The sequence below is a fragment of the Haliotis cracherodii genome, unplaced genomic scaffold (genome assembly GCF_022045235.1).
Source record: "Haliotis cracherodii isolate W230 unplaced genomic scaffold, xgHalCrac1.p SCAF_3, whole genome shotgun sequence".
Taxonomy (NCBI): Eukaryota; Metazoa; Mollusca; class Gastropoda; order Lepetellida; family Haliotidae; genus Haliotis; species Haliotis cracherodii.
Genome location: NW_027266286.1, coordinates 73330276 through 73354985, shown reverse-complemented (window position 1 = coordinate 73354985; position 24710 = coordinate 73330276). Strand labels below are relative to the sequence as shown.

The following is a 24710-nucleotide window of genomic DNA, read 5'->3' as shown; positions in this document are numbered from 1 at the left end:
TCACACGCGTGACATCATAAACAAGCATAAACTCAAAGGTAAACCGAGGGCTCTGGTGACCGTATGGAGAGATGTCCCAGCTGCGGTAGGGGGACAAGTGGGGTGGGAGTTGACGAACATCATGCGTTCCTCCTCCCCCTGGACTATCGGAGTCTGCTGCTTCACGTACTCCACGAACACGTCAAGGTCAAGGTCACCTGTAACATGGAGATCGTTTTGATGCATCAGAGTGAGTGAGTGAGTTGGGTTTAACTCCGCTTTTAATAGTATTCCAGTTCTATCACGGCGCGTCAGCTTAAAGTGGGAGGAAAGCCCGAAGTGATGCAGGTCTCAGACGTTTACCACTTCGGTGAACCCCACGAGCACGGGTATGGTGCTGACAAACTTAGAAACATAATCGGGGGGAACCGGGATTCGAACCCACAATCATAGGTTTCTGGTGTGCCAAAGGGATGCAACCGGTCGAGAGTACTGTTGTGCAGGTCAGGCAACAAACAATCACTTACTTATTGTGCAAATAGTGTGTGGCGGGCGCTACCCATAGGATGGGACATGATTACCATTTTCGCGAACACCTGGTGTCATCACTGATTTTCAGAGATCCATTGATATAATTCTCACTGCTATTTTGCCTATTATACCAAATAGAATCTGTGTTAGCGGCTGGTTATTATCTAGCGTTTATGGTGGGTTTTTTTTATGTAAAGAGGTGGTAGCAGCAGTGTTGAAGTGGTAGCATGGAAGCAGTGGTCTTAGAGGGTCTGGTATATCAGGTGTATAACGAGGTGGTAGCAGCAGTGTTGAAGTGGTAGCAAGGAAGCAGTGGTCTTAGAGGGCCTGGTATATCAGGTGTGTAACGAGTTGGTAGCAGCAGTGTTGAAGTGGTAGCATGGAAGCAGTGGTCTTAGAGGGTCTGGTATATCAGGTGTATAACGCGGTGGTAGCAGCAGTGTTGAAGTGGTAGCATGGAAGCAGTGGTCTTAGAGGGTCTGGTATATCACGTGTATAACGCGGTGGTAGCAGCAGTGTTGAAGTGGTAGCATGGAAGCAGTGGTCTTAGAGGGTCTGGTATATCAGGTGTATAACGCGGTGGTAGCAGCAGTGTTGAAGTGGTAGCAAGGAAGCAGTGGTCTTAGAGGGCCTGGTATATCAGGTGTGTAACGAGTTGGTAGCAGCAGTGTTGAAGTGGTAGCATGGAAGCAGTGGTCTTAGAGGGTCTGGTATATCAGGTGTATAACGCGGTGGTAGCAGCAGTGTTGAAGTGGTAGCATGGAAGCAGTGGTCTTAGAGGGTCTGGTATATCACGTGTATAACGAGGTGGTAGCAGCAGTGTTGAAGTGGTAGCATGGAAGCAGTGGTCTTAGAGGGCCTGGTATATCAGGTGTGTAACGAGGTGGTAGCAGCAGTGTTGAAGTGGTAGCATGGAAGCAGTGGTCTTAGAGGGGCCTGGTATATCAGGTGTGTAACGAGTTGGTAGCAGCAGTGTTGAAGTGGTAGCAAGGAAGCAGTGGTCTTAGAGGGGCCTGGTATATCAGGTGTATAACGCGGTGGTAGCAGCAGTGTTGAAGTGGTAGCAAGGAAGCAGTGGTCTTAGAGGGCCTGGTATATCAGGTGTGTAACGAGGTGGTAGCAGCAGTGTTGAAGTGGTAGCATGGAAGCAGTGGTCTCAGAGGGACCTGATATATAGGGTGTGTAACGAGGTGGTAGCAACAGTGTTGAAGTGGTGGCATGGAAGCAGTGGTCCTAGAGGGTCTGGTATATCAGGTGTGTAGCGGGGAGTAAAAAGGGTTACTAAGCTAATTCAGCGGCAACTCTGAAAATCGCGAGACATGCTGCCTGGGACTCCGACACAAAATAAGGAAATCATGCGACGTGTCAACTCTGAAAATCACAAGACGTGCTGCCTGGGACTCCGACACAAAGTAAGTGAGAGTTGTCTGTAACTAAACCGGAGCCATTTGCTGCGTTCTGATGTTAATAAGTAAACAAACCGACCCGCGCCTTTGTAGATAGTGTGTTGACACACTCAACACACACAGTGTCCCTACCAAGTGCTTATATTGTCGTCCTCATTTCCCAGCCACACTTACTGTCACGTACTGTACTGTGGCGAGTACACGAGGCCACTCACCTGTGTTTCGTAACATGTCCGTTTTGACCGATCGTAGTCAAAACACTACATCTATCAATTACGTTTTTCTAAGTTTTCAACTATTTTGCAGTTATGTTATCGAGACAAGCCTGGTACAGGACTGAACCATCAGGTGTAATATCTGTACCGGGTGGTCCTGGAATACATAGTACTGTAAAACCCCGTTAATCAAGACGACACCGTTCACATTGGTTCGTTCAGATTTAACATTGACCCGTATTTAATGAACAGGCGGGCGTTCGTCTATAACGAACTTTCACTGTACAAATGAGTCAATGTCCCCGGCCAAGACAACTTCAAACGTCTATTATTTCAAAAATAATAATAATGATATTAATAATACAGAAATGAGTGTCAACCAAGCGAAGTGCCATTTCAAATCGGCCAAGACTCAGTTTTTTAAGGAGAGGCTATCTGAACGACCACTGCATCGAGTTTTTGGATGAAGTATGCTGGCATAAAAAGTGAAGCAGTAGGCTTTCTTTGATAGGCATTTAGAAGTTGGAGTACTAAGTAAGGATAAGAATTTATGGATGAATTTATGGATTTATTGTAATAAAGAAGTTGTTCATCCATAAATTCTTATCCTTGCTCAGAAGGCTTTCTGTTTTCTACTCAGGGCCAGTCTCTTCCCACTCGAATTCATAATGAGACTGTCCAACACATTGTCAGTGGATGCCCAGCTTTGGCACAAACACAGTTTCTTAAGCGACATGATGGAGTAGCTCGATCATTTTGTTACCGTTTTCGCTATGCTTGTGGTTTTGACACAGCGGTCCATCCATAGTACGACCCGGAATATGTAGAGGGCGGCATGGAAAAAAAGATATAAACAAAATTCTTTGGAATAGGCCCGTATACAGCCTCAGACGTATCAGACCAATAAACCTGTTCTTGTCCTTTTTGATAAATCCAATGAAATCATTTATTTCATTGAATTCTCTGAGCCTTTTGACACTAATTAAAGTGATTGACAAGAATCGGGAAAAACATGGCAAATATGTAGACCTCGCTTTCGAAATGTCACGCTTGCATCCCAAGTACCAAGTTGTTCGACACCCCATTGTTCTCGGTGCCTTAGGTTTGGTACCTCCAAATCTGTTGATTGACATCGGGAGACACCCGGGTTTGCTACCAGAAATACAGCCCTTCTGACAATCTGGGTAATGCAGAAGGCTACAGTGTTGGGGAGTCTTCACTTTCTCGGATAGGTTCTGGGTTGAGTTACTTTTAATCTGTACATCATCATCATCATCATCATCATCATCATAAAAATAATTATAATAATAATAATTTTGGTGTTGTTGTCGCTCTATATGACAGGTAAAATACTTCTCCTTGCTTTTTGTTGAAAACCTAGGTAACCGGAGTCAAGACAAGTTCTATAAGACGTCTGACCGTATCTTTTCAGATCAAGTACTCTCCTTCCGTCAGCTAAACTTACCACCTCCGCCCTATTATCACATATCCATCCTTTATCCGACCCTGTCATTTAACCCGTCTACATCCGTCATCATCGCCAGCCACCTAACAACACCCATCATTTAACCCCGCCCACACTGCCTCACCATTAACGTCGTCTCTACCCGTCCATGCATAGCGTCAATTTTAACCCGCCAACCCATACCCCTTCTTTTAACACCGTCCACACCCGACCCTGTTATTAGCCCCGCCTACCTAAACCCCTTTAACTCCACAGTTACCCCAAACATATATATTTCTCAAAAAGATCTTTGAGATATAGAACATTCGTTCATCTTAGGATTTTTTTGAATGCGATGATTATTTTTTCCCCTCGTTAACGTTTCTCATGTTCATTGTCATACGCCGCTGAAAAACCACCGTGTCGCTGTTTGTCCTTGTTCCAACCATAGGTTTACTCACATGTACATCGACAGAAGTAAACAAGACACCAAATAAAAGAAAACAGGAGTGAGTAACTGAGTTTGGTTTTACGCCCCTTTTACCAGTATTCCAGCAATATCACGGCAGGGGACACCAGGAATGGGCTTCGCACAATGTACCCGAGTCGGGAATCGAACCCGGGTCTTTGGCGTGACGAGCGAACGCTTTAACCACTAGGCTACCCGATCTCCCCAATAGCACAGGAGAAAACATTAGTTGATTAAATGAAAGTATGTCTCTTCACATTGTGATCAACATTTGTAACAAACAATACAACTTTAACAACGCATGTAATTGACCCCAAACACTTGATGTTATAGGTGTGTGTCACTGCACACATAAGTATCATGTGTTTGAGTATTACCTCTCGTTACACTCACCAAAACGTCACATTCACCACACACGTAACATTCACCATACACGTCACATTCACCACACACGTAACATTCACCATACACGTCACATTCACCACACACGTAACATTCACCATACACGTCACATTCACCACACACGTCACATTCGCCATACACGTCAAATTCACCACACACGTCACATTCACCACATCCGTTACATTTACCACACACGTCATATTCACCACATCCGTTACATTTACCATACACGTCACATTCACCACACACGTCACATCCACCACACACGTTACATTCACCACACACGTTACATTCACCACGCACATCACATCCACCATACACGTTACATTCACCACACATGTCACGCTCGTCACGCCCGCCTCACCCTTCACGCACGTTACCTTCGCCAGACCCGTCACACACGTTTTACATTCGTCACGCACATACACTGCCACGCACGTTACTTTCGCCAGACCCGTCACACACCCGTCACACACGTTTTACATTCGTCACGCACATACACTGTCACGCACGTTACTTTCGCCAGACCCGTCACACACCCGTCACACACGTATTACATTCGTCACGCACATACACTGTCACGCACGTTACTTTCGCCAGACCCGTCACACAAGTTACATTAGCCACACACGTCACAATGTCACACCCTCGCCACATTCCCCACACCGGCCACACCCAGAAAAGCTGTGACACATTCACACACGTCGCAATGGCTTCATCGGTCACACACGTCACATTCACTTCGTACCTCACATTCGTCACGCACTTCACATTCAAAACGTGTCATTTACCACGCACGTCTAATTTCACAACGTACGTCTCATTCCCGCGTATGTCACATTCGCCACTCACGTCTCATTCGCCACGCACTTCACTTTCAAAACGTGTCATTCAACACGTACGACTCATTCACTACGTACGTCTCACTCCCACGCATGTCACAATCACCACGCACGTCACGGACGTCTCATTTGTCACACGCGTCACACTTGCTGCACCTGGTACATAATCTCCCGTCACAGGGGGTCTCACCTATGAGATGATGCTTGACTTTGTTGTCGTTGATGACGTCGTAAAAGTCCCCTCCATCAGCAATAAATGACGGCATTATGACCTGGTAGATCTGACCTGGCTGCACGTCCTCGTATGACGGCACCTCGCATCTGGTACACAATGCCCGCAGTCGGGTCACCCGAGAACCCACGGGACGGGAGATGTCAAACTCAATCTTCAACCCTGAGGACACGAGACGGGCAAGCAGTATGCCAAAGGTAATCAGTCGCTTGGCAACAGGTTAAGCTTATAAAATAAACAGAACAAAAAGCATCACTAACCAACTGTAATTCCTATCAACAGAAGATACGGTAAGCTTTTCCCACAGAGTACGAAATCAGGTCCTCCGGAAGCGCTCGTTAATCTCCATCATCATCATCAAGATTCCCCATATGTCTTAGCCTATCAAGTGGTTTGAGTTCCGTGAAAGGAGGAAATGATAGCAGGGGCAAAACTACAATTGAAGCGGAAAGGCAACTGCTTACACCTTAAAAAAGCACAATGTTTTTTTCAAAATAAGTAAACCTCAATGTACCATCTATTCAGTAAATTATAAATTCAAACTACACGGTCGAACATATTTATTGTCTAAATTATTTTCATTACAATGATAGGTCGGCCCGCGTTAAAATATGACAAAAATAAACAACCATCACATGCTACCGTTTTAATTGTCATCACAGATGTTTCTTGAATGAAAGTTGAATATGTGTTGGTGAAGCACGTACATATATAATAATTACTTATAAACATAATATAATAAATAAATTACCAATGTTTGTTGCAAATAAAATCTAACAAAAACGGCCCCAAAATGCAGGAAAAAGCGGTTAAGAGCAACGAAAGTGAAAACAATTCTGCTGGGGAGGGTGGACACAAAGACCGCTAGTGAGATCGTAAAATTGGTTTTGCTTACACTTAAGATTAGCCTAGTTGCGCCCCTGTATAACTGACACTACTGTTAACCTTATACTCAGGAAATCACCAGATGATCCATGGTCGACCCCAGCTCCAGTGTCTGTGCAGACTTATCATGACAAGAGTGAGTGAGTATGGTTTTACGCCGCATTTGGCAATCTTCCAGAATATGTCGGGAATCGAACCCGGTCTCCGGCATGAGGAGCGAACGCTTTAACCACTAAGCTACCCGACCGCCCCACAATGACAAGACAAATGGGGGAATGAACATACCTGATACTTGTAGAAAGGCCCCGGATCTTTCATCCGTGTTGTGATACGACACCGAGTGCTCGAAAGCAGCCTTAATGTGGCGTCCATACAGTTCTACGATGTCGATAGTGTTACTGAAGGGAAGAACAGTGGCCACCTGCCCGATGGTGATGTCACCTACAGATGGCAAATTGTGAGTGAGCGAATGTTAGTTAACCAGAAATATCAGTTTTATTAACACCCTTGTAAAAGTTGAGTGGACCAGAGAGACCAATGGCTGAAATTATTGATAACGGCGAGGCAAACAGTTACTGTGGAAAACAATCATCTCAACAGAACTTGACCACTCCAGCCCTGTTTTAGTCGGCTCTTACCCAGACCTCCTCTTACGCCGAGTTTCTACGTGGTTGCTATGTATTGGCATAGTTGACTAGCGATCCACGCCATCGGGTCACGATGACAGATCATCATACAATGTGCATTTGTTAGTGGGGAGCTAATGTATTCCAGAATCAAATAATGTAAATCCAGTGACACTGGCGATGAGAACCATTGAGACAACAGTAGGTTTGGAGTTCAAAGCACATGGTGGGGGCGAGTTGGCTTTAGAGAGAGCCTCACTTTTAGGGATAGGAGGTTGTCTCACCTTTGGGGGTAGAAGGTTGTCTCACCTTGGGGATAGGAAATAATTTCACCTTTGGGGATAGGAGACTGTCTCACCTTTGGGGATAGGACATTATTTCACCTTTGGGGACAATAGATTATTTCACCTTTGGGGAGAGGAAATTATATCACCTTTTGGGATAGGAGGATGTCTCACCTTTGGTGATAGGAATTTATTTCACCTTTGGGATAGGAGATTGTCTCACCTTTGGGGATAGGACATTATTTCACCTTTGGGGATAGGAAATTATTTCACCTTTGGGGATAGGGGGGATGTCTCACCTTTGGTGATAGGAATTTATTTCACCCTTGGGATAGGAGATTGTCTCATCTTTGGGGATAGGAGATTATTTCACCTTTGGGGATGGTAGAATAGCTCACCTTTGAGGCTACGAGATTAGCCCACATTTGAGGATAGGAGATTGTCTTACCTTTGGGGATAGAGGATCTGATGCCCCCTGAGTTGGTGATGGCGATGCTGACGTTGTTCCAGTAGAGGGAGTCGGTGTGCTTGATGTTTTGTTTCACCATGCTGTCTGTGATCACATTGCCTATCGAGTTGACAACAGACATTATGTGACGGTAACGACAATGTGTTTTACTTCATCTGTCAGTAACAACAATACACAGCACGGAAACAGGTAATAAAATATTGCATTACCCATCGAGTTCATAAATATCAAGTGTGCACTAGGGACAAATATTACTTCACGCGCACCAGTGTATTGGTTACGTCATCCGGACGGCATTGTTGACGTCACTCGAATCTTATTGCGACGTAAGGTCGGAATGTCGTCACACTAGGAACGACGTCATAGCTAAAAAAATTGACGTAATTCGACAATAAATTATTGTAGTTTTCTAAGATGGCGGTCGTGATCAGTGTATTATTTCTAAAGGGGGATTATACCCGGTATTTGCAGTGTGTGTTTTGAGTTTATCATGTAATATATCCATGGATGATGTTATCACACGATTCAGTATTACTAACGTACAATTAAATGCACTCGGGCTGCAAATGCTCTCAGAGCGGGTCCAAGTGTAATAGGGGTGTCAAGTTGTAGGATTATCATTGCTTGTGAAACCTTGGGCTTTGAGTTTCCCACATCCCTCTCAAGGAGGTCACTATAAACCTAATACTTTCTGACAACGCATGGTACAGTATCTGCCGGAAATATTATTGCAAATTATGAGCCGGCAATAACAACACAAATATTTATCTGACAGTACGAAACCATATTTGGAGATATCATTGCCAGCAATGGAAAGTTCTGTCGATCCAAATCCTTACCAAGATTGCATTCCCGCCGTCTGCAGATTGCCTTCTCTCCCTGTAAAGGTACGTGGGACTTGCCGACGATTTCATAGGCAGTCTCGTCTATCTGCTGGATGTATGGCGCCAAGAAGGTCAAGGTCGACACGTCTACAACACAAAGGTTACAACGTACTCAGACGAACCATGACGCCGCACAACGTCAATCACGAATAATATCAACCGTTGATGGTGTGCCACAACCCTGTGTTGTATGACCAAGTACGTTATGCTACCAACCCTGTGTTGTATGACCAAGCACGTTATGATATCAACCCTGTGTTGTATGGCCAAGCACGTTATGATATCAACCCTGTGTTGAATGGCCCAGCACGTTATGATACCAACACTGTGTTGTATGGCCCAGCACGTTATGATATCAACCCTGTATTGTGTTGCCAAGCACGTTATGATACCAACCCTGTGTTGTACGGTCAAGCACGTTATGATACCAACCCTGTGTTGTATGACCAAGCACGTTATGATACCAACCCTGTGTTGTATGGGCAAGCACGTTATGATACCAACCCTGTATTGTGTTGCCAAGCACGTTATGATACCAACCCTGTATTGTGTTGCCAAGCACGTTATGATACCAACCCTGTGTTGTATGGCCAAGCACGTTATGATACCAACCCTGTGTTGTGTTGCCCAGCACGTTATGATACCAACCCTGTGTTGTGTTATGGTATCAACCAATTTACCCACCTTGCGCCGTGTTGTTGTCCAGAAGAATTGGGTTACCTCCCCATGACGTGATGACACCTTCCGGGTCAAAGGTCACTTCCAGATCTCCAAGATACTTTCCGTAAGCATAGTCCTGCACCACGAGCACCTTGGCCCCTCCCGACTGGGTCACCACGTGGGGATACTCTCCTTCCGGTTCCTCATTTGACGGATGTGGTCCTAAAACAGTGAGTGTGTGAGTTGGGTTTAACTCCGCTTTTAACATTAATAAAGTTATATCGCGGCGTGTGGGAGCTTCACCCGAAGTGATTCATGTCTCAGACGTTTACTACTTCGGTGAAACCCACGAGCACGGGTACGGTGCTGACAAACCTAGAAACATAATCGGGGTGAACCGGGATTCGAACCCACAATCATAGGTTTCTGGCGTGCCCAAGGGACGCAACTCTGAACAGCGAATTGCGGCGCCTTGGGCGACTTAGCCACCCATGCCCCCGGTCCTAAAACAGAAAGCTAGATGAAAACTCGACCAGATAGTACTTAGAATAGTGAGTATGTGAAAGGTTGTGACACGCTTTGATAAGTCCATCAGATACATCAACGACAACTTAATGTGACAAGAAAACGAAAAGTATAGGTGCACGGTATGGTGCTGACAAAGCAAGAATCATGGTAAGGCAGCACCCACAATCAGAGGTTCCTTCTCCACCAAGAACGCACCTCTGCACCGCTAACTGCGGCGCCTTTAAACGACTGGCGAACTGCACCCGGAGATAGGAAACGTCAACGCCAGAGAGTAACCAGTCTCGATTAACGGACGAAACAGATTCCATAAGGCGTAAAAAGGCAAAAAAAAAGCGGTGAAAATTTTATAAATGGATCACTGAAAATCAGTGAGGACACCGGGTGTTCGCGAGAATGTATGAGAAATACGCCACCCAAGCGTCTTGTTACACGTGTACCCGAGTGGGTTTCACTTGTTTATATACCACTCATATTTTACAAGGATATTCATATGATTCTATGATACACGAAACTGAGTAATGACAATTTGAATATGGCCGACCCAAGAAGACTTTGATATATAAATGTCTCGTCTGTGTACTTACGGGCGTACATTGAGTATATAAAACGTCAATTCTAGAGAAAAACCAGTCTCGATTTCCAACGAAACGTTCCATTGGGCTAAAAAAACAATATATCTGTGAACATTATATGACTGGATACCTAAATCCATGATGACACCAGGTGTTCGCGAAAAAGGTAAGCCACTCACCTGTATATAGAAAAGTGTTGTCGTGGCCCCCTACAACCACGTCAACTCCCGCCACGAACTCAGCTATCCGCTTGTCCACGTGGAACCCTGAGTGACCGACGGCAATGATCTTGTTGATCCCTTGCTGCGTCAGCAACGACACCTCGCTCTGTATGGTCGATACTTCGTCCTCGAACACGAGGTCAGCACCTGTAGACCGCATCACGTGAGGGAATGAGTGTATATTTCGTGGAGACCGCATTAAGTGAGGGAGTGAGTGTATATTTCGTGGAGACCGCATTAAGTGAGGGAGTGAGTGTATATTTCGTGGAGACCGCATTAAGTGAGGGAGTGAGTGTATATTTCGTGGAGACCGCATCAAGTGAGGGAGTGAGTGTATATTTCGTGGAGACCGCATCAAGTGAGGGAGTGAGTGTATATTTAGTGCAGACCGCATCAAGTGAGGGTGTGAGTGTATATTTAGTGGAGATCGCATCAAGTGAGGGAGTGAGTGTATATTTCGTGGAGACCGCATCAAGTGAGGGAGTGAGTGTATATTTAGTGGAGACCGCATCAAGTGAGGGAGTGAGTGTATATTTAGTGGAGACCGCATCAAGTGAGGGTGTGAGTGTATATTTAGTGGAGACCGCATCAAGTGAGGGAGTGAGTGTATATTTAGTGGAGACCGCATCAAGTGAGGGAGTGAGTGTATATTTAGTGGAGACCGCATCAAGTGAGGGAGTGAGTGGATTTATTTAGGGGATTTAGGGGATAAACTTATTGTGTATTCAATGTAGAGCTAGGTTACCTGTAGATTTAACCGCACTAAATTGAATGAGGTTTCAGATGTTGAATTCAGCGCAGTTAAATCAGTATGTTTGTCTCCATTCGACCAAGACAATATAAAACACGAACTCTTTGGTGTCAGCAAATATTTAGAGTTTTAAATTCAATTTAGCGTGATTAAATCTACAAGTAACCTAGCTCTGCATTGATAACACAGTATGTTTGTCTCCTAAATGATACCTCTGACTGACACACTCATGGTAGAATAAGCAATGACTCTAACATTGTGAAGACTGGCGACACCAGGACAGAACCTGGATCTTCAGTGTGACGAGCTAACGCTTTAACCACATGCGTTTCCAAAGTACGTTGCTTCAGCTAACTGCAATGCTTATCATCTTGTTCGGGGGAGAAAATATTATCATCTATGCATTTCTTTCTATTATCATGGGGTTTTGATGCATGTATATGTGTGAGTGCGTACGTATGTGTGTGCTCACGTGCGTGTGTGCGTGCGAGTGTGTGGGTTGTGGCGGGGGTAGTAGTTCCTTTTTATATTATTACATGTCAGCATAAATAATATAATAAAGGCCTAAAATGACATAATATCTTAAAAAGGTATCCCCCTGCGATAGTGAGGCTTTTCGTACCACTAAAATAAGATTACGTCGTCAAAGGTACCTTTCTGCGACAAAGTCACTTTAAAGGGATGATAAGAAATTCCTTACATTTACTCGATCAAATATTACTCACTTATCGAATTGATATTACAGACAACTTAATCAATAAAATAACAGTTTGGAAGCAGATACTATTAATAAAGGCATAAATACCGCCTGACTCACAGATTAGCAGTGGATATGGGTAATATTGTTTGAGGTTATATTGGAAGGCGACAAGACTACTAGAGGTAATACGAGATCTGTTACGCAGTCGAAGAAATTTCAACAGAAACGTTTTAGTTACTATGGCGACTCGAGGCTGTGGTCCATCTGAAATATTTTGATGACCGTGTACATCACGAATAACATTGAAATCAGGTGCCCTTAAACACCAAGGCCTTACAACCTATAAACCACTCTTAATACGGATATTCTGTGATATTCTTGAATAATAATAATTTGAATGGCTGCGATATACCAGTAGTCCATACAAATGTCTCGTCGGTAAACGTACATTGTCACTTGTATATACAGAGGTGTTGCCTTTTATGTCATACATTATTTTGAATTATAGGCAGGGGCCATTACAAATCAAGGCCTAACACAGTTATTTGACTGTCATTCTGGTACATGACAAAGTTATGTTCTGAGTCCAGTGCTATTCAGTGTCTGCATGTCACAGTGAAGGAAATGTAGTTTATTTGTTGTTTAACGCCACTTTCAGCAGTATTATCAAGCCCCATTATCACTCGAGCTTGATAACGGTCAAAGAATCGAAACGTCGATATGCAATGACCAGAACTTGATATGCACGTTTTCGTATTTATTCACCAACTTCTACAATGCCGAGCAAACATTCTTACCAGAAGTTAAAAAATCCCAGGCTATCTAATTATCGCCTCTTACGGCGACAGCAATGGGGTGCTGGGGACACATTCTACCCCGGGTTCGGGTATTCAGTGTCACGAGATAATGCTTTAACCACAACCCGATCCAATGGTCGCCGCTTACGACGAGCACAGGCTGAACGACCTTTCATTCAACCAATCAGAGCGTCGCTTACCAGATCATGAAAGTGACGGGCGGAATGTGTTTTCTGATCATGCAACCTCGAAATATTTAACACGGGGTATTCCGAACAACAGTTACGGGTTTTATGATGATAGCCATAGAAATCTAGGCCATCTATAAGCCATTCCCGAAAATTCTTTTTATCAGTTTTAATTTTTTTAACCGAGAATACGTCAAAATATGTTTCGAAGCGTAGTAGCCAGTTTGAAACTAGTGTCGTAAAGCTCGATAAAGCTGCCTTCTGATTGGTTAATGTGGATTTCTTGTCAGTCATTTCATTGATCGCTCAAAGTTCGCGAGAGGTCGTTCTGACGTGACCCGTAATGGGATGTCCTCAGATCTTTGTTTAGCGATAGCGAGAACTAAGATCTGATTTTAATGAGATTGCCGAATCTTCATATTAGAGTTTATTGATGGATAAAATCTGAACAAATATTTTGTCTGGTTTGTTATTTTAAATGGAAAATAATAGTTGACATACTCAAACTGAGATCAGTCGTCAGTGCACAGACTGAATACAATTTAGGGAACGCACTAAACTCTGTACTCTGATTATCAAGGAAATACGACCTACAGGGTTACACCCACTTAGATCAGTGTACTGTCTACCAAAGCGAGTTTACATTACTTGTGACGTTTGTGTACATGTTACTTAGGCGATACGCACATGGGGCTGTGTTTTGACGCAAATCGTGTTTACTTTATTCATATATGAAATCGCTTAGCGATATACAATATGTCAGCGATGCGAAGACATGTGGTGTAATTGCTTGAAATTTTTAGAAAGTACCTCCTTTATAAGATATAAAAAAACGTCCCCTTCAGCCAAGAGAGTATGTTAGGCTATACGTGTACCTAGTGAATAGTTAGAGGGGGTCACTTGTAGTTAGAAAGTCAACTAATTTAGTCCCAGAAATAAAGTTAGCATGCTTAAAATATAAATCTACAAAATAGATAATCAACCTGAGGCAATCTAAACTTTCCAAATCACTGTCTTGAGTTAGATTCAATACCAATTTTGGATTTTATCGAAAACAATAAATTGATCCAGAACATGCTTGAAAATAAATATGCTTGAAAAGTTTGAAAAACTAGAAATTGTCTGCCGCTAAAACATACATTGTTGCAAGATGCTTTTAAAAATGTTAACCCCTTTAGTTTTAATTAAAGACATATCTGGTTTTGCAGGTGTAGCTGAAACATATCTAGTCTCCATACACAATGCCAGCCTCTACACCCCACACAGAGACTTGTCAATGAGCGGTCCGTTAGGAACTCAGGAACAAACTGACCACTCGACCCGGAACTAGGTCTAAATCGTGTGTCAGTTACGTTACTTATTGTGAGCTTTGTAATGTAGGTCATTGTTTCCGCCAATGGGCAGTGAACCTGACATGACAATATACTCCAATATGTCCAGATAACATCACTTCATTAATGTAAGCAGTGGATTCCGTGAACATCCGTGTTACAATAGATCTTCAGCAACCCATGCTTGTCGTAAAAGGCGACTAACAGGATCGGGTGGTCAGGCTTGCTGACTTGATTGATGCATGGATCGATGCTCATGATATCAATCAATGGATTTTCTGGCCCAGACTCGATTATTTACAGACTCCGGACATACAGTTCGATCATTGCTGAGTGCGGCAACAAACAAACAAAAACATAATGTGAGCAGTGGACAATTTCGCATTAATTTCATGCTCGCATTAATTTCATTATTTGCAGTGTACGTGTGCCTGGTGAAAATAAGGAGTGGTATGCTGTACCTTTGAAGGTATGCTATGGTATCCCGGTACCTAGTGAAGGTATGTGGAGATGATTTGTTAGGGTGAACATGGTTACCTGGTGAAGATATAGATTTGTATCCTGTAACTGATAGGTTGTGTTGGGGTATTCTAGTACCTGGTGAGGATATAGAGGGTATGTAGGGTATTCTAGTACCTGGTGAAGATATAGAGGGTATGTGGGGTATACGAGTACATGGAGAAGATACAGAGGGCATGTGGTGTATACGGGTACCTGGTGAAGGTATCGAGGATATGTGGTGTATAAGGGTACATGAGGAAGATATAGAGGGTATGTGGGGTATACGGGTACCTGGTGAAGATATAGAGGGTATATGGGGCATACGGGTACATGGTGAAGATATAGAGGGTATGTAGGGTATACGCTGGTGAAGGTATAGGGGGTATTTGGGGTATACTAGTACCTGGTGAAGATACAGAGGGTATGTGGGGTATGAGGGTATCTGGTGAAGATATAGAGGGTATGTGGACTGTACATGTACATGGTGAAGATACAGAGGGTATGTGGGGTATACTGGTACATGGTGAAGATATAGAGGATATGTGGACTGTACATGTACATGGTGAAGATATAGAGGGTATGTAGGGTATACGCTGGTGAAGGTATAGGGGGTATTTGGGGTATACGGGTACCTGGTGAAGATACAGAGGGTATGTGGGATATGAGGGTATCTGGTGAAGATATAGAAGGTATGTGGTGTATACTGGTACATGGTGAAGATATAGAGGGTATGTGGGGTATGAGGGTATCTGGTGAAGATATAGAAGGTATGTGGTGTATACGGGTACCTGGTGAAGATATAGAGGGTATGTAGGATATAAGGGTACATGGTGAAGATATCGAGGGTATGTGGTGTATACGAGTACCTAGTGAAGATATAGCGGGTATGTGGACTGAACACGTACATGGTGAAGATACAGAGTGTATGTAGGGTACACGGGTACATTGTAAAGATATAGACGGTATGTGGGGTATACGGGTACCTGGTGAAGATATAGACGGCGTCTCCCGTGTGGTGTATCCAACAACTCCTATCCTCTCTCCTCCGACTGTAAATATGTGGCTCTTTTTGAACTTTGTTGTGAGTGGAGAGTCCTGGTTGAGGAGTCGAATGTTTGAACTCAACACAGAGAAGTTAGCTCCGTCCAGAAAGGGGATGAGACCAGACTGCCCTTTGTCAAATTCATGGTTACCCAAAGCCTGCGAAAGACACGAAATACTTTACAGAAACACAAACCAGAATAACACAGATACAGACGCTCACCCTTCTCGGGTTTTTATGCTGAATAGAGTATAATTTCACGCCTCTTGCTTTAGAGACTGTTCTGCACATAGATTATATGGGGTGTGCGAGGCGTGGGGATGTGTAAGACTGGTTTTAGTGCCGTGTCAAATTTTGTACCGTTGCATTTGACATGTTTTCATGTTCTTTCCCAAAAGATACATGCCTAAAGAATGTTGATATGCCCCCACGACGTCTGGGCACGGTGGCATGCTATCAACCAAGTCACCGAGCCTGACCACCCGATCCATTAAGTCGCCTCTGACGACTGTCATAAGTTGCTAGGGGTCAGTTCTAACCCAGAATCTCCACGGTGATGCTAGTTGAAGAATTCCGTGGAATTGTTTATATGCCAGAGTTCCAAAGTCACTTATCGTAAAGCAGAGACCATATACATCAATTCATTTCAAAAGTTGGATGAGAATCTGATAACATATTTATTATGGCCTCGTGTACGACAACAAAAAATAATAGAACGGGGAAGAAAAATGTTGATAAGACATTATTTTAAATTTTGTATTTAAACCCAAACAAATTTGTTCAATGATATCCTAAATATCAAATCATAAATAAATCATTTGATCAAATTTATCTGTCGTTTAGCAGAGAAAGTGGTCCAAACGTTTCGCCTTTAAGATGTAAATTACAGAAAACAACACAAGACGATTATCACCTGAAAATATTTGATTTTTCTTTTCTAAAATTCAACAAAAATCAGAAAGAAACCTTTAAAAATATTTTGTTAGATGGCTGCATGCACAGAATAATTGTCAAATGTTAAAATCTCCTTTTAGTTAATTATAACGATGTTTAACCCGAGATACATGTACCGTAAGATGTTGCGTAATGAAGTGTAGTCGACAAAAAATTATGAGGTCATAATAAAGTGTTACTTTCAGATGGACGTCCTTTACAAAACACCCAAACAAATAACAAAAACAAGTATGTAATACATCTTCCGATTGACTACAGTAACAAAGGACTTTGTTTTGTATTTTAATGGACTAATTTGTACTGGAAAACGGATAAATAGTGAATTTCTCGCAGGCCGCCGTTCTCTCTTTGTACGATAGAACAATGGGGTGTAGTGCGATATTTCCGTGCGTTAAGTAGCACTTTGTACGATAGAACAGTGGGATGTGGTGCGAGTAGCAGGAATGTCAGCGAATACATATAGTTACCTATGTGTTATAAATGTTCTTTAACAAAACAAGAAAACTGACACAACTCAACGTTTATCAATATGTAAGGGGCTTGGACAACTGATTAGAGAATTCAAGAAAACCTCGCATGTAAATCATGAAATCTCGCACAGTCTCGCGTGAAAGTGCCCCTTGGTCTCGCGTCGCAGTGATCGGTCTCCATTCAGGCCGTACCTCGGTACGTGGTCTCTGTGTTAAGCAAGCAAATATTTCGATTGGAATAAATGTATTTTCTTAAAGGTTATGACACTGTATACACTGAGACGGTAATCGCTTCGGCGTTGTCTATATATAGTAACCGCTGCCGAGCTTGTACCAATAGGGCGTTACGACCAGGTCTGGTCGCAGTGGTGTTTGAAGGACTAAGGATAAGGGTAGAAGTGGTGTTTAAGGGACAAAGTATATGTGATGTCAAAAGGGGCAATGTAGAAGGGATGTTTGAGGGACAAAGTATATGTGATGTCAAAAGGGTCAATGTAGAAGTGATGTTTGAAGGACAAAGTATATGTGATGTCAAAAGGGGCAATGTAGAAGTGATGTTTGAGGGACAAAGTATATGTGATGTCAAAAGGGGCAATGTAGAAGTGATGTTTAAGGGACAAAGTATACGTGATGTCAAAAGGGGCAATGTAGAAGTGATGTTTAAGGGACAAAGTATACGTGATGTCAAAAGGGGCAATGTAGAAGTGATGTTTAAGGGACAAAGTATCTGTGAGTTTTAAGGAAGCAAGATATGTGCAGTTTAAGGTATTCCCTGTATAATGGGACACTTCCGGCGAAAACTACGACTTATGCCGATGTTGAAAACATCGGCAATGTTCGGGTGACGAAATACCGAGTAAGAGTTATGCCCTTATTGTAAACAAACATGGCGACTGACAGAAACAGATGTGGTCGATTCAAAAAGAAAAAGACCGGTAATCAAACCAAAATATTAAAATCAAACGTGCTTATTGCAAATGCCTAAAAGTCAGTGATGACAGGGTGGTGTTCGCGAAAAGGCTAAGTATAACCTGTCCCACCGGTAGCACCCGCCGCAAAACACAATTTTCACAGTGTTAGTTGTCTGACACAACTCAGCAATACACCTGACTTGTGACAGCGGTACACCAGACAATCAAGAAATGTTTGGGCAGAATGGGGGGGACACCTCACTGTGCCCTGACCTATGGCTCTGGGTAAAAGGTCAGTCAGCCATGGTAAATGGGAAGACCATAGGGTGATTATCTATCTCATTATCAAAATATCGGGCATACATTTATTCATTTATACATATACACGTTGCAAACATGCAGATCTAATACACGATACGAATGTATCTTTCAGAATATGTATCAGACAATGTTTGAAGATGTGTGTAGACCTTAACAAATAAATGTGTTGATTATATCAAGATTAAACAAGCAAAATTTATTAGCATGTGTATCTTCATATGTTTCTTGCGCTGTATCTTATCGTGTATTTTATCTGTATATGTGTAGTGTGAATTTATGAATAAACTAATACCTGAAACAAATGTGACAGATTCTAGTGAGTGAGTATGGTTTTTCGCTGTTTAAAGCAATGTTTCAGCAATATCATGGCTGGGGATACAAGAAATGGGCTGCACACATTGTACCCATGTCTGGAATCGAACCCGGGTCTTCGGCGTGACGAGCGAACGTTTTAAGCACTGGGCTACCCGACAGATTCTAGTTTTGTTTGGGGTTGTGTCCCATTCGAGTCCAACACACAAAGTACAGGATCTACATGAAGACCACCAGTTGTCGGCCTTACATATTTGTGTGGAAGCCCCGGTGGCTGAGTGGGTTAGAACGCTGACTTTGTGTGTTAGCCATTATAGGTTCCTCACTCTGGCAGTGTGGGTTCGAATCCCGAATGGGTCTCAACCAAAACTGGTTCTAGAATATGTACTTTACTTAGAAAGTGTTATCGCAAATATAACACTTTCTAAATGGCATTGTGTGTTCTTATCGTATACCTAATACTCTGCAACAGACTATAGTTAGTCAGCCTTTAGTGCCCCCATTTACTATGGATGACTGCCCTTTTACACAGAGAAATAGGTGAGGGCACAGTAAGGTGTTCCCGAGGTCACAGTGAGGTTAAACCGGGCCGAGGCATTAAAACTGCCCCCACAGTGTAGCAAAACAAACACATTTCTAAATGTTTCTTTTTACTTAAAAAGAGCAGAATTTCTGCACTTGTACACAGCCGACGTAATTCAAAATTAACTTTTAGGTTCAACAAAATCAGGAAATGCACTATCGTGCCACTGGATTGTCTGGGTCGTCGTCGCGAGGTGGGAGTACTGTTGTGCAGGTCAAGCAATAAACAATCACTTACTTATTGTACAAATAGTGTGTGGTGGGCGCTACCCATAGAATGGGACATGATTACCATTTTCGCGAACACCTGGTGTCATCACTGATTTTCAGTGATCCATTCATATAATTTTCACTGCCATTTTGCCTTTTGCGCTAAATAGAATCGGTGTTAGCGGATAATCGGTTACTCGCTAGCGTTTATGTTTTATATTTAAAGAGGTGGTAGCAGCTGTGTTGAAGTAATTGGTATCTGTGGGCAAGGAAGCAGTGGTCTTAGAGGGTCTAGTTTATAGGGTGTTTAACGAGGTGGTAGCAGCAGTGATTATAGTGATGGGTATCTGTAGGCAAGGAAGCAGTGGTCATAGAGGGGCCTGGTATATCAGGTGTGTAACGAGGTGGTAGCAGCAGTGTTGAAGTGGGTATCTGTAGGCATGGAAGCAGTGGTCTTAGAGGGTCTAGTATATAGGGTGTGTAACGAGGTGGTAGCAGCAGTGACTATAGTGATGGGTATCTGTGGGCAATGGGTATCGGTAGGCATGGAAGCTGTACTCTTTGAGGGTCTAGTATATAGGGTGTGTAACGAGGTGGTAGCAGCAGTGACTATAGTGATGGGTATCTGTGAGCAATGGGTATCTGTGGGCAAGGAAGCAGTGGTCTTAGAGGGTCTAGTATATAGGGTGTGTAACGAGGTGGTAGCAGCAGTGTTGAAGTGGTAGCACGGAAGCAGTGGTCCCAGAGGGGCCTGGTATATAGTGTGTGTAACGAGGTGGTAGAAGCAGTGTTGAAGTGGTAGCAAGGAAGCCGTGTTCTTAGAGGGTCTGGTATATCAGGTGTTTAACGAGGTGGTAGCAGCAGTGTTGAAGTGGTAGCACGGAAGCAGTGGACTTTGAGGAGCCTGGTATATAGGGTGTTTAACGAGGTGGTAGCAGCAGTGTTGAAGTGGTAGCATGGAAGCAGTGGTCTCAGAGGGGTCTGGTATATAGGGTGATTAATGAGGTGGTAGCAGCAGTGTTGAAGTGGTAGCAAGGAAGCAGTGTTCTTAGAGGGTCTGGTATATCAGGTGTGTAACGAGGTGGTAGCAGCAGTGTTGAAGTGGTAGCAAGGAAGCCGTGTTCTTAGAGGGTCTGGTATATCAGGTGTTTAACGAGGTGGTAGCAGCAGTGTTGAAGTGGTAGCACGGAAGCAGTGGTCTTTGAGGAGCCTGGTATATCAGGTGTTTAACGAGGTGGTAGCAGCAGTGTTGAAGTGGTAGCATGGAAGCAGTGGTCTTAGAGGGTCTGGTATATAGTGTGTGTAACGAGGTGGTAGCAGCAGTGTTGAAGTGGTAGCAAGGAAGCAGTGGTCTCAGAGGGGTCTGGTATATCAGGTGTGTAACGAGGTGGTAGCAGCAGTGTTGAAGTGGTAGCAGTGGTCTTAGAGGGCCTGGTATATCAGGTGTGTAACGAGGTGTAAAAGGGGTTACTAAGCTAATTCAGCGTCGGGTTAGTCAGGGTGAAAATCATGCGACGTGTCAACTCTGAAAATCACAAGACGTGCTGCCTGGGACTCCGACACAAAGTAAGTGAGAGCTGTCGGTAACAAAACCAGAGCCATTTGCTGCGTTCTGATGTTAGTACGTAAACGAACCGACCCGTGCCTTTGTACATAGTGTGTACACATGGCGTGCCGGCCGTCATCTCCTTACACACTCAACACACACAGTGTCCCTACCAAGTGCTTATATTGTCGCACTCATTTCCCAGCCACACTTACTGTCACGTACTGTCCTGTGGCGACGAGACGAGGCCACTCACCTGTGTTTCGTAACATGTCCGTTTTGACCGATCGTAGTCAAAACACTAAATCTATGAATTACGTTTTTCTAAGTTTTCAACTATTTTGCAGTTATGTTATGGAGACAAGCCTGGTACAGGACTGAACCATCAGGTGTAATATCTGTACCGGATGGTCCTGGAATACATAGTACTGTAAAACCCCGTTAATCAAGACGACACCGTTCACATTGGTTCGTTCGGATTTAACATTGACCCGGATTAAACGAACAGGCGGGCGTCCGTCTATAACGAGCTTTGACTATACGCAACAACAACAATGATAATAATAATAATAATAATAATGATAATAATTATAATAATAATAATAATAATAATAATAATGATAATACCATGAATGGTAATTCAGAAGGCTGCATTATTGGGAAGTCTTCACATTCTCCGAAAAGTTCTTGATGGGTTTGGCTTGGCAGCGCTTCCTGGGAGAAATCCCATTCGCTGTCTGGGCTGCGTGTGGAGGGGGCAAGGGCCCTGAGCTGATGATGAGCCTAACCAGCTTGAATGTGCCAGGATCACCCAAACCCTCTTTGCTGCATTTTTTATTTTAATTATGTACATAAAAATGATGATAAATTAATGGTTTTCTTAAGGTTTGTTAAACTATTTAGCGTGGTATCATAATGGGCCTATTTTCTGTCAGCGTATATGGTCGTGTTTCGATGCCAGTAGGACCATGTATAGGGAACTTGGGAACTATATGGGAACTTGTTTAGTTAGTCTGTCAACAAATAGTCCTTCGAATTCATTATATGAGTGTAGTGAGGTGAAATTGGATTTAAGGTCGCGTTCAAGATTATTACACTTATATAGATACGTGCAACACGTGTGTATGTAAGTGTGTGTTGTACTAATGCCAGTTCCATAGCGCTAGCCCACTGAGATACCATGAATACCCCACTCAGACGCAATATACTCACTCCGAGCCGACCAGTCCTTGTTTTATCCCCTTAATGCAGAGCGCCAAGCAGGATTAAAAACAAGTACAGTTTTTTAACGTATTTTGGCCGGGGCTCGAACCGTCGACGTTCCGCTCTCCGGACAGACGCTTTATCAACTAGATCAAGGTGACAGTCTCTTACTTCGAGGAATACAACTGTGGTAAACTGGTACTCACCATGGCATCATAGCCAAGATGGTTCATGAAAGCTGCAGTCCCGGGTCCCATGAACTTGTAGAACCACAGCGTCCCACTGAACTGGTCCCCTCCATCGAGTAGAAGAGTGTTGGGTTGGGCGCTCCTAATCTCCTCGATCTTCGTCTTGAGACGGGCGAAGCCCCCATAGCATTTCCCCTCCGCTACATGGGCGGGGGTGCACTGACCACTATACTTGTTGGTCTGCTCGATACGGGCGTGGATGTCGTTGGTGTGGAGGATGGTGAGGTTGAAGCTGACGACTACAGAAGGCAGGATGATGAAGAGGAGCGGGAGGATGAACATGTTGAGACGAGGCGGGAGCGAGAACTGTCACCTGTCTTGAGCGTCGCAAGTATTTAGGTACCCAATGCGTCGAAGCAGTACATACCTTTGCGGGTAGATCAAGTTCGCACAGTGCAATCAAGCAATTCACTGAGTCGCTGTGTATGCCGTTTTTTATGGGCCTTAAAGGCCGCCATGAATATGAAAGGCTTAAGTGGTGGAAGTTAGACTGTGAGGTTTTCATAATAACAATAACATGAAAACGAACACTCGGGGGGACACGTGAAACAGAGATAGCGCGGGCCGTCGTCTATTTTCCTTTTTTCAGATTAATTTCTGGCCGACTCTCTAGAAACGACACAAACAAATGCGACTTAGTGTTCTGCTAAGATGGACCATCGTTAATGATTGGTTTAACTGCAGATGTATCTTGCAGCATTCAACATAAATACAGAAAAAACAATGTGCCTACACACATCTTAATGTTTTGTATTAAATCACTGAGCGTATATTACTTTTTAAACTGGTATGTAACAATTATTATCTTGTACTTCATATCCTTATCAAGAAAATCCTAAAGTCGAAGGGCCTCTGTGCACTGTAAAGATTTGTTTAGATTCTAAACAAGTACCTTGTCCCATCATTTAATGGCGTTTAAGGGCTTAAGCATGTTTACATTTTAAACGTGTTTAGGATTGTGTTTAAAATATAAACAAAATTTCTTCAGAATATATACAGTCGATGAACATAAGTACTCGAATTCGTCTCTTTCAATATGGCAGTTGTTTTGTTTACAATCGTTCGCTGCTGATTTCATTTTCCTCCCTCCAAATGTAAACAAACGAGAATATGCACTTTCTCCATTAGTCATTAACAGTCCCCAATTTTCATTGTATACACGACTTGACACAGAGAGAGCGGAGGGTCCGGGATTCGATCCCCGGCCGCGTCATACCGAAAGACTTTAAAGATGGTACTTGTTGTTACCCTGTCTGGCGCTCGGCATTTAGGGGCTAAAACAAGGACTGGTCAGCTCGGAGTCAGTATACTGTGTCTGAGTGGGGTATTCATGTTAAACTGCAGCATTGTATCTCAGTGGCAATATTCCCGCGATATGACGGATATCTGTAAATAATCGAGTCTGGACCATACAATCCAGTCATTAACATAATGAGCATCGATCCACGCATTTGGGATACGATGATATGCATCAAACAAGTCAGCGAGCCTGACCACCCGATCCCGTTAGTCGCCTCTTACGACAAGCATGGTCGCCTTTTACGGCAAGCATGGGTTACTGAAGAACTATTCTACCCGAGATCTTGACGGGTCAAAAGGCCTTTAGAAATAGGAGCACCCCCGACTGAAGGACACCAAGTGGCTGTGTCATCCCAAATCGTACTGATGAAATGCAAACTGGATATAAATCCGAAAGCAATAATTCGTCTTGATGGCGTGAAAGTCATTTATTTGTCCAGACCAACTCACCCTAATGAGTGTTTTTGTTTTTGTCATATTGTTCTTTTAGTGGGTTTTGAAAACACTTGAATATGTTATTATGGGCAAAATTGTATGCCTGAGTGAGTGAGTATGGTTTTATGCCGCTTTTAGCAATATTCCAGCAATATCACGGCGGGGGACACCAGAAATGGGCTTCACACATTGTACCCATTGTATGCCTGAAACCCAGCTATGAAATAACCCTTTTCAAAACACATGCCTATGTTGAAAAA

At 43.4% G+C, this 24710-nt stretch overlaps 1 protein-coding gene across 1 annotated transcript; it reads right to left on the bottom strand.

The window, feature by feature from the left end:
- On the bottom strand, positions 1–23049 carry LOC139474845 (snake venom 5'-nucleotidase-like). The gene is made up of 9 exons (XM_071257993.1): positions 22675–23049; positions 15901–16117; positions 10608–10796; positions 9353–9550; positions 8624–8755; positions 7764–7883; positions 6691–6846; positions 5479–5682; positions 1–197 (listed from the first exon to the last, which is right to left on the bottom strand). Exons 1-9 carry the CDS (start codon positions 22996–22998, stop codon positions 1–3), a joined length of 1737 nt encoding a protein of 578 aa, XP_071114094.1. The 5' UTR covers positions 22999–23049.
- Between the last annotated feature and the right edge of the window lie 1661 nt (positions 23050–24710).

Coding starts and splice junctions, on each gene's coding strand:
- LOC139474845 (XM_071257993.1), bottom strand. CDS start 22,998: ATGTTCATCCTCCCGCTCCTCTTCATCATCCTGCCTTCTGTAGTCGTC. Junction 10,797..15,900: donor GCCGTCTATATCTTCACCAG/GTACCCGTATAC, acceptor TGCGGTCTACAG/GTGCTGACCTCGTGTTCGAG. Junction 9,551..10,607: donor CAACACTTTTCTATATACAG/GTGAGTGGCTTA, acceptor TCACTGTTTTAG/GACCACATCCGTCAAATGAG.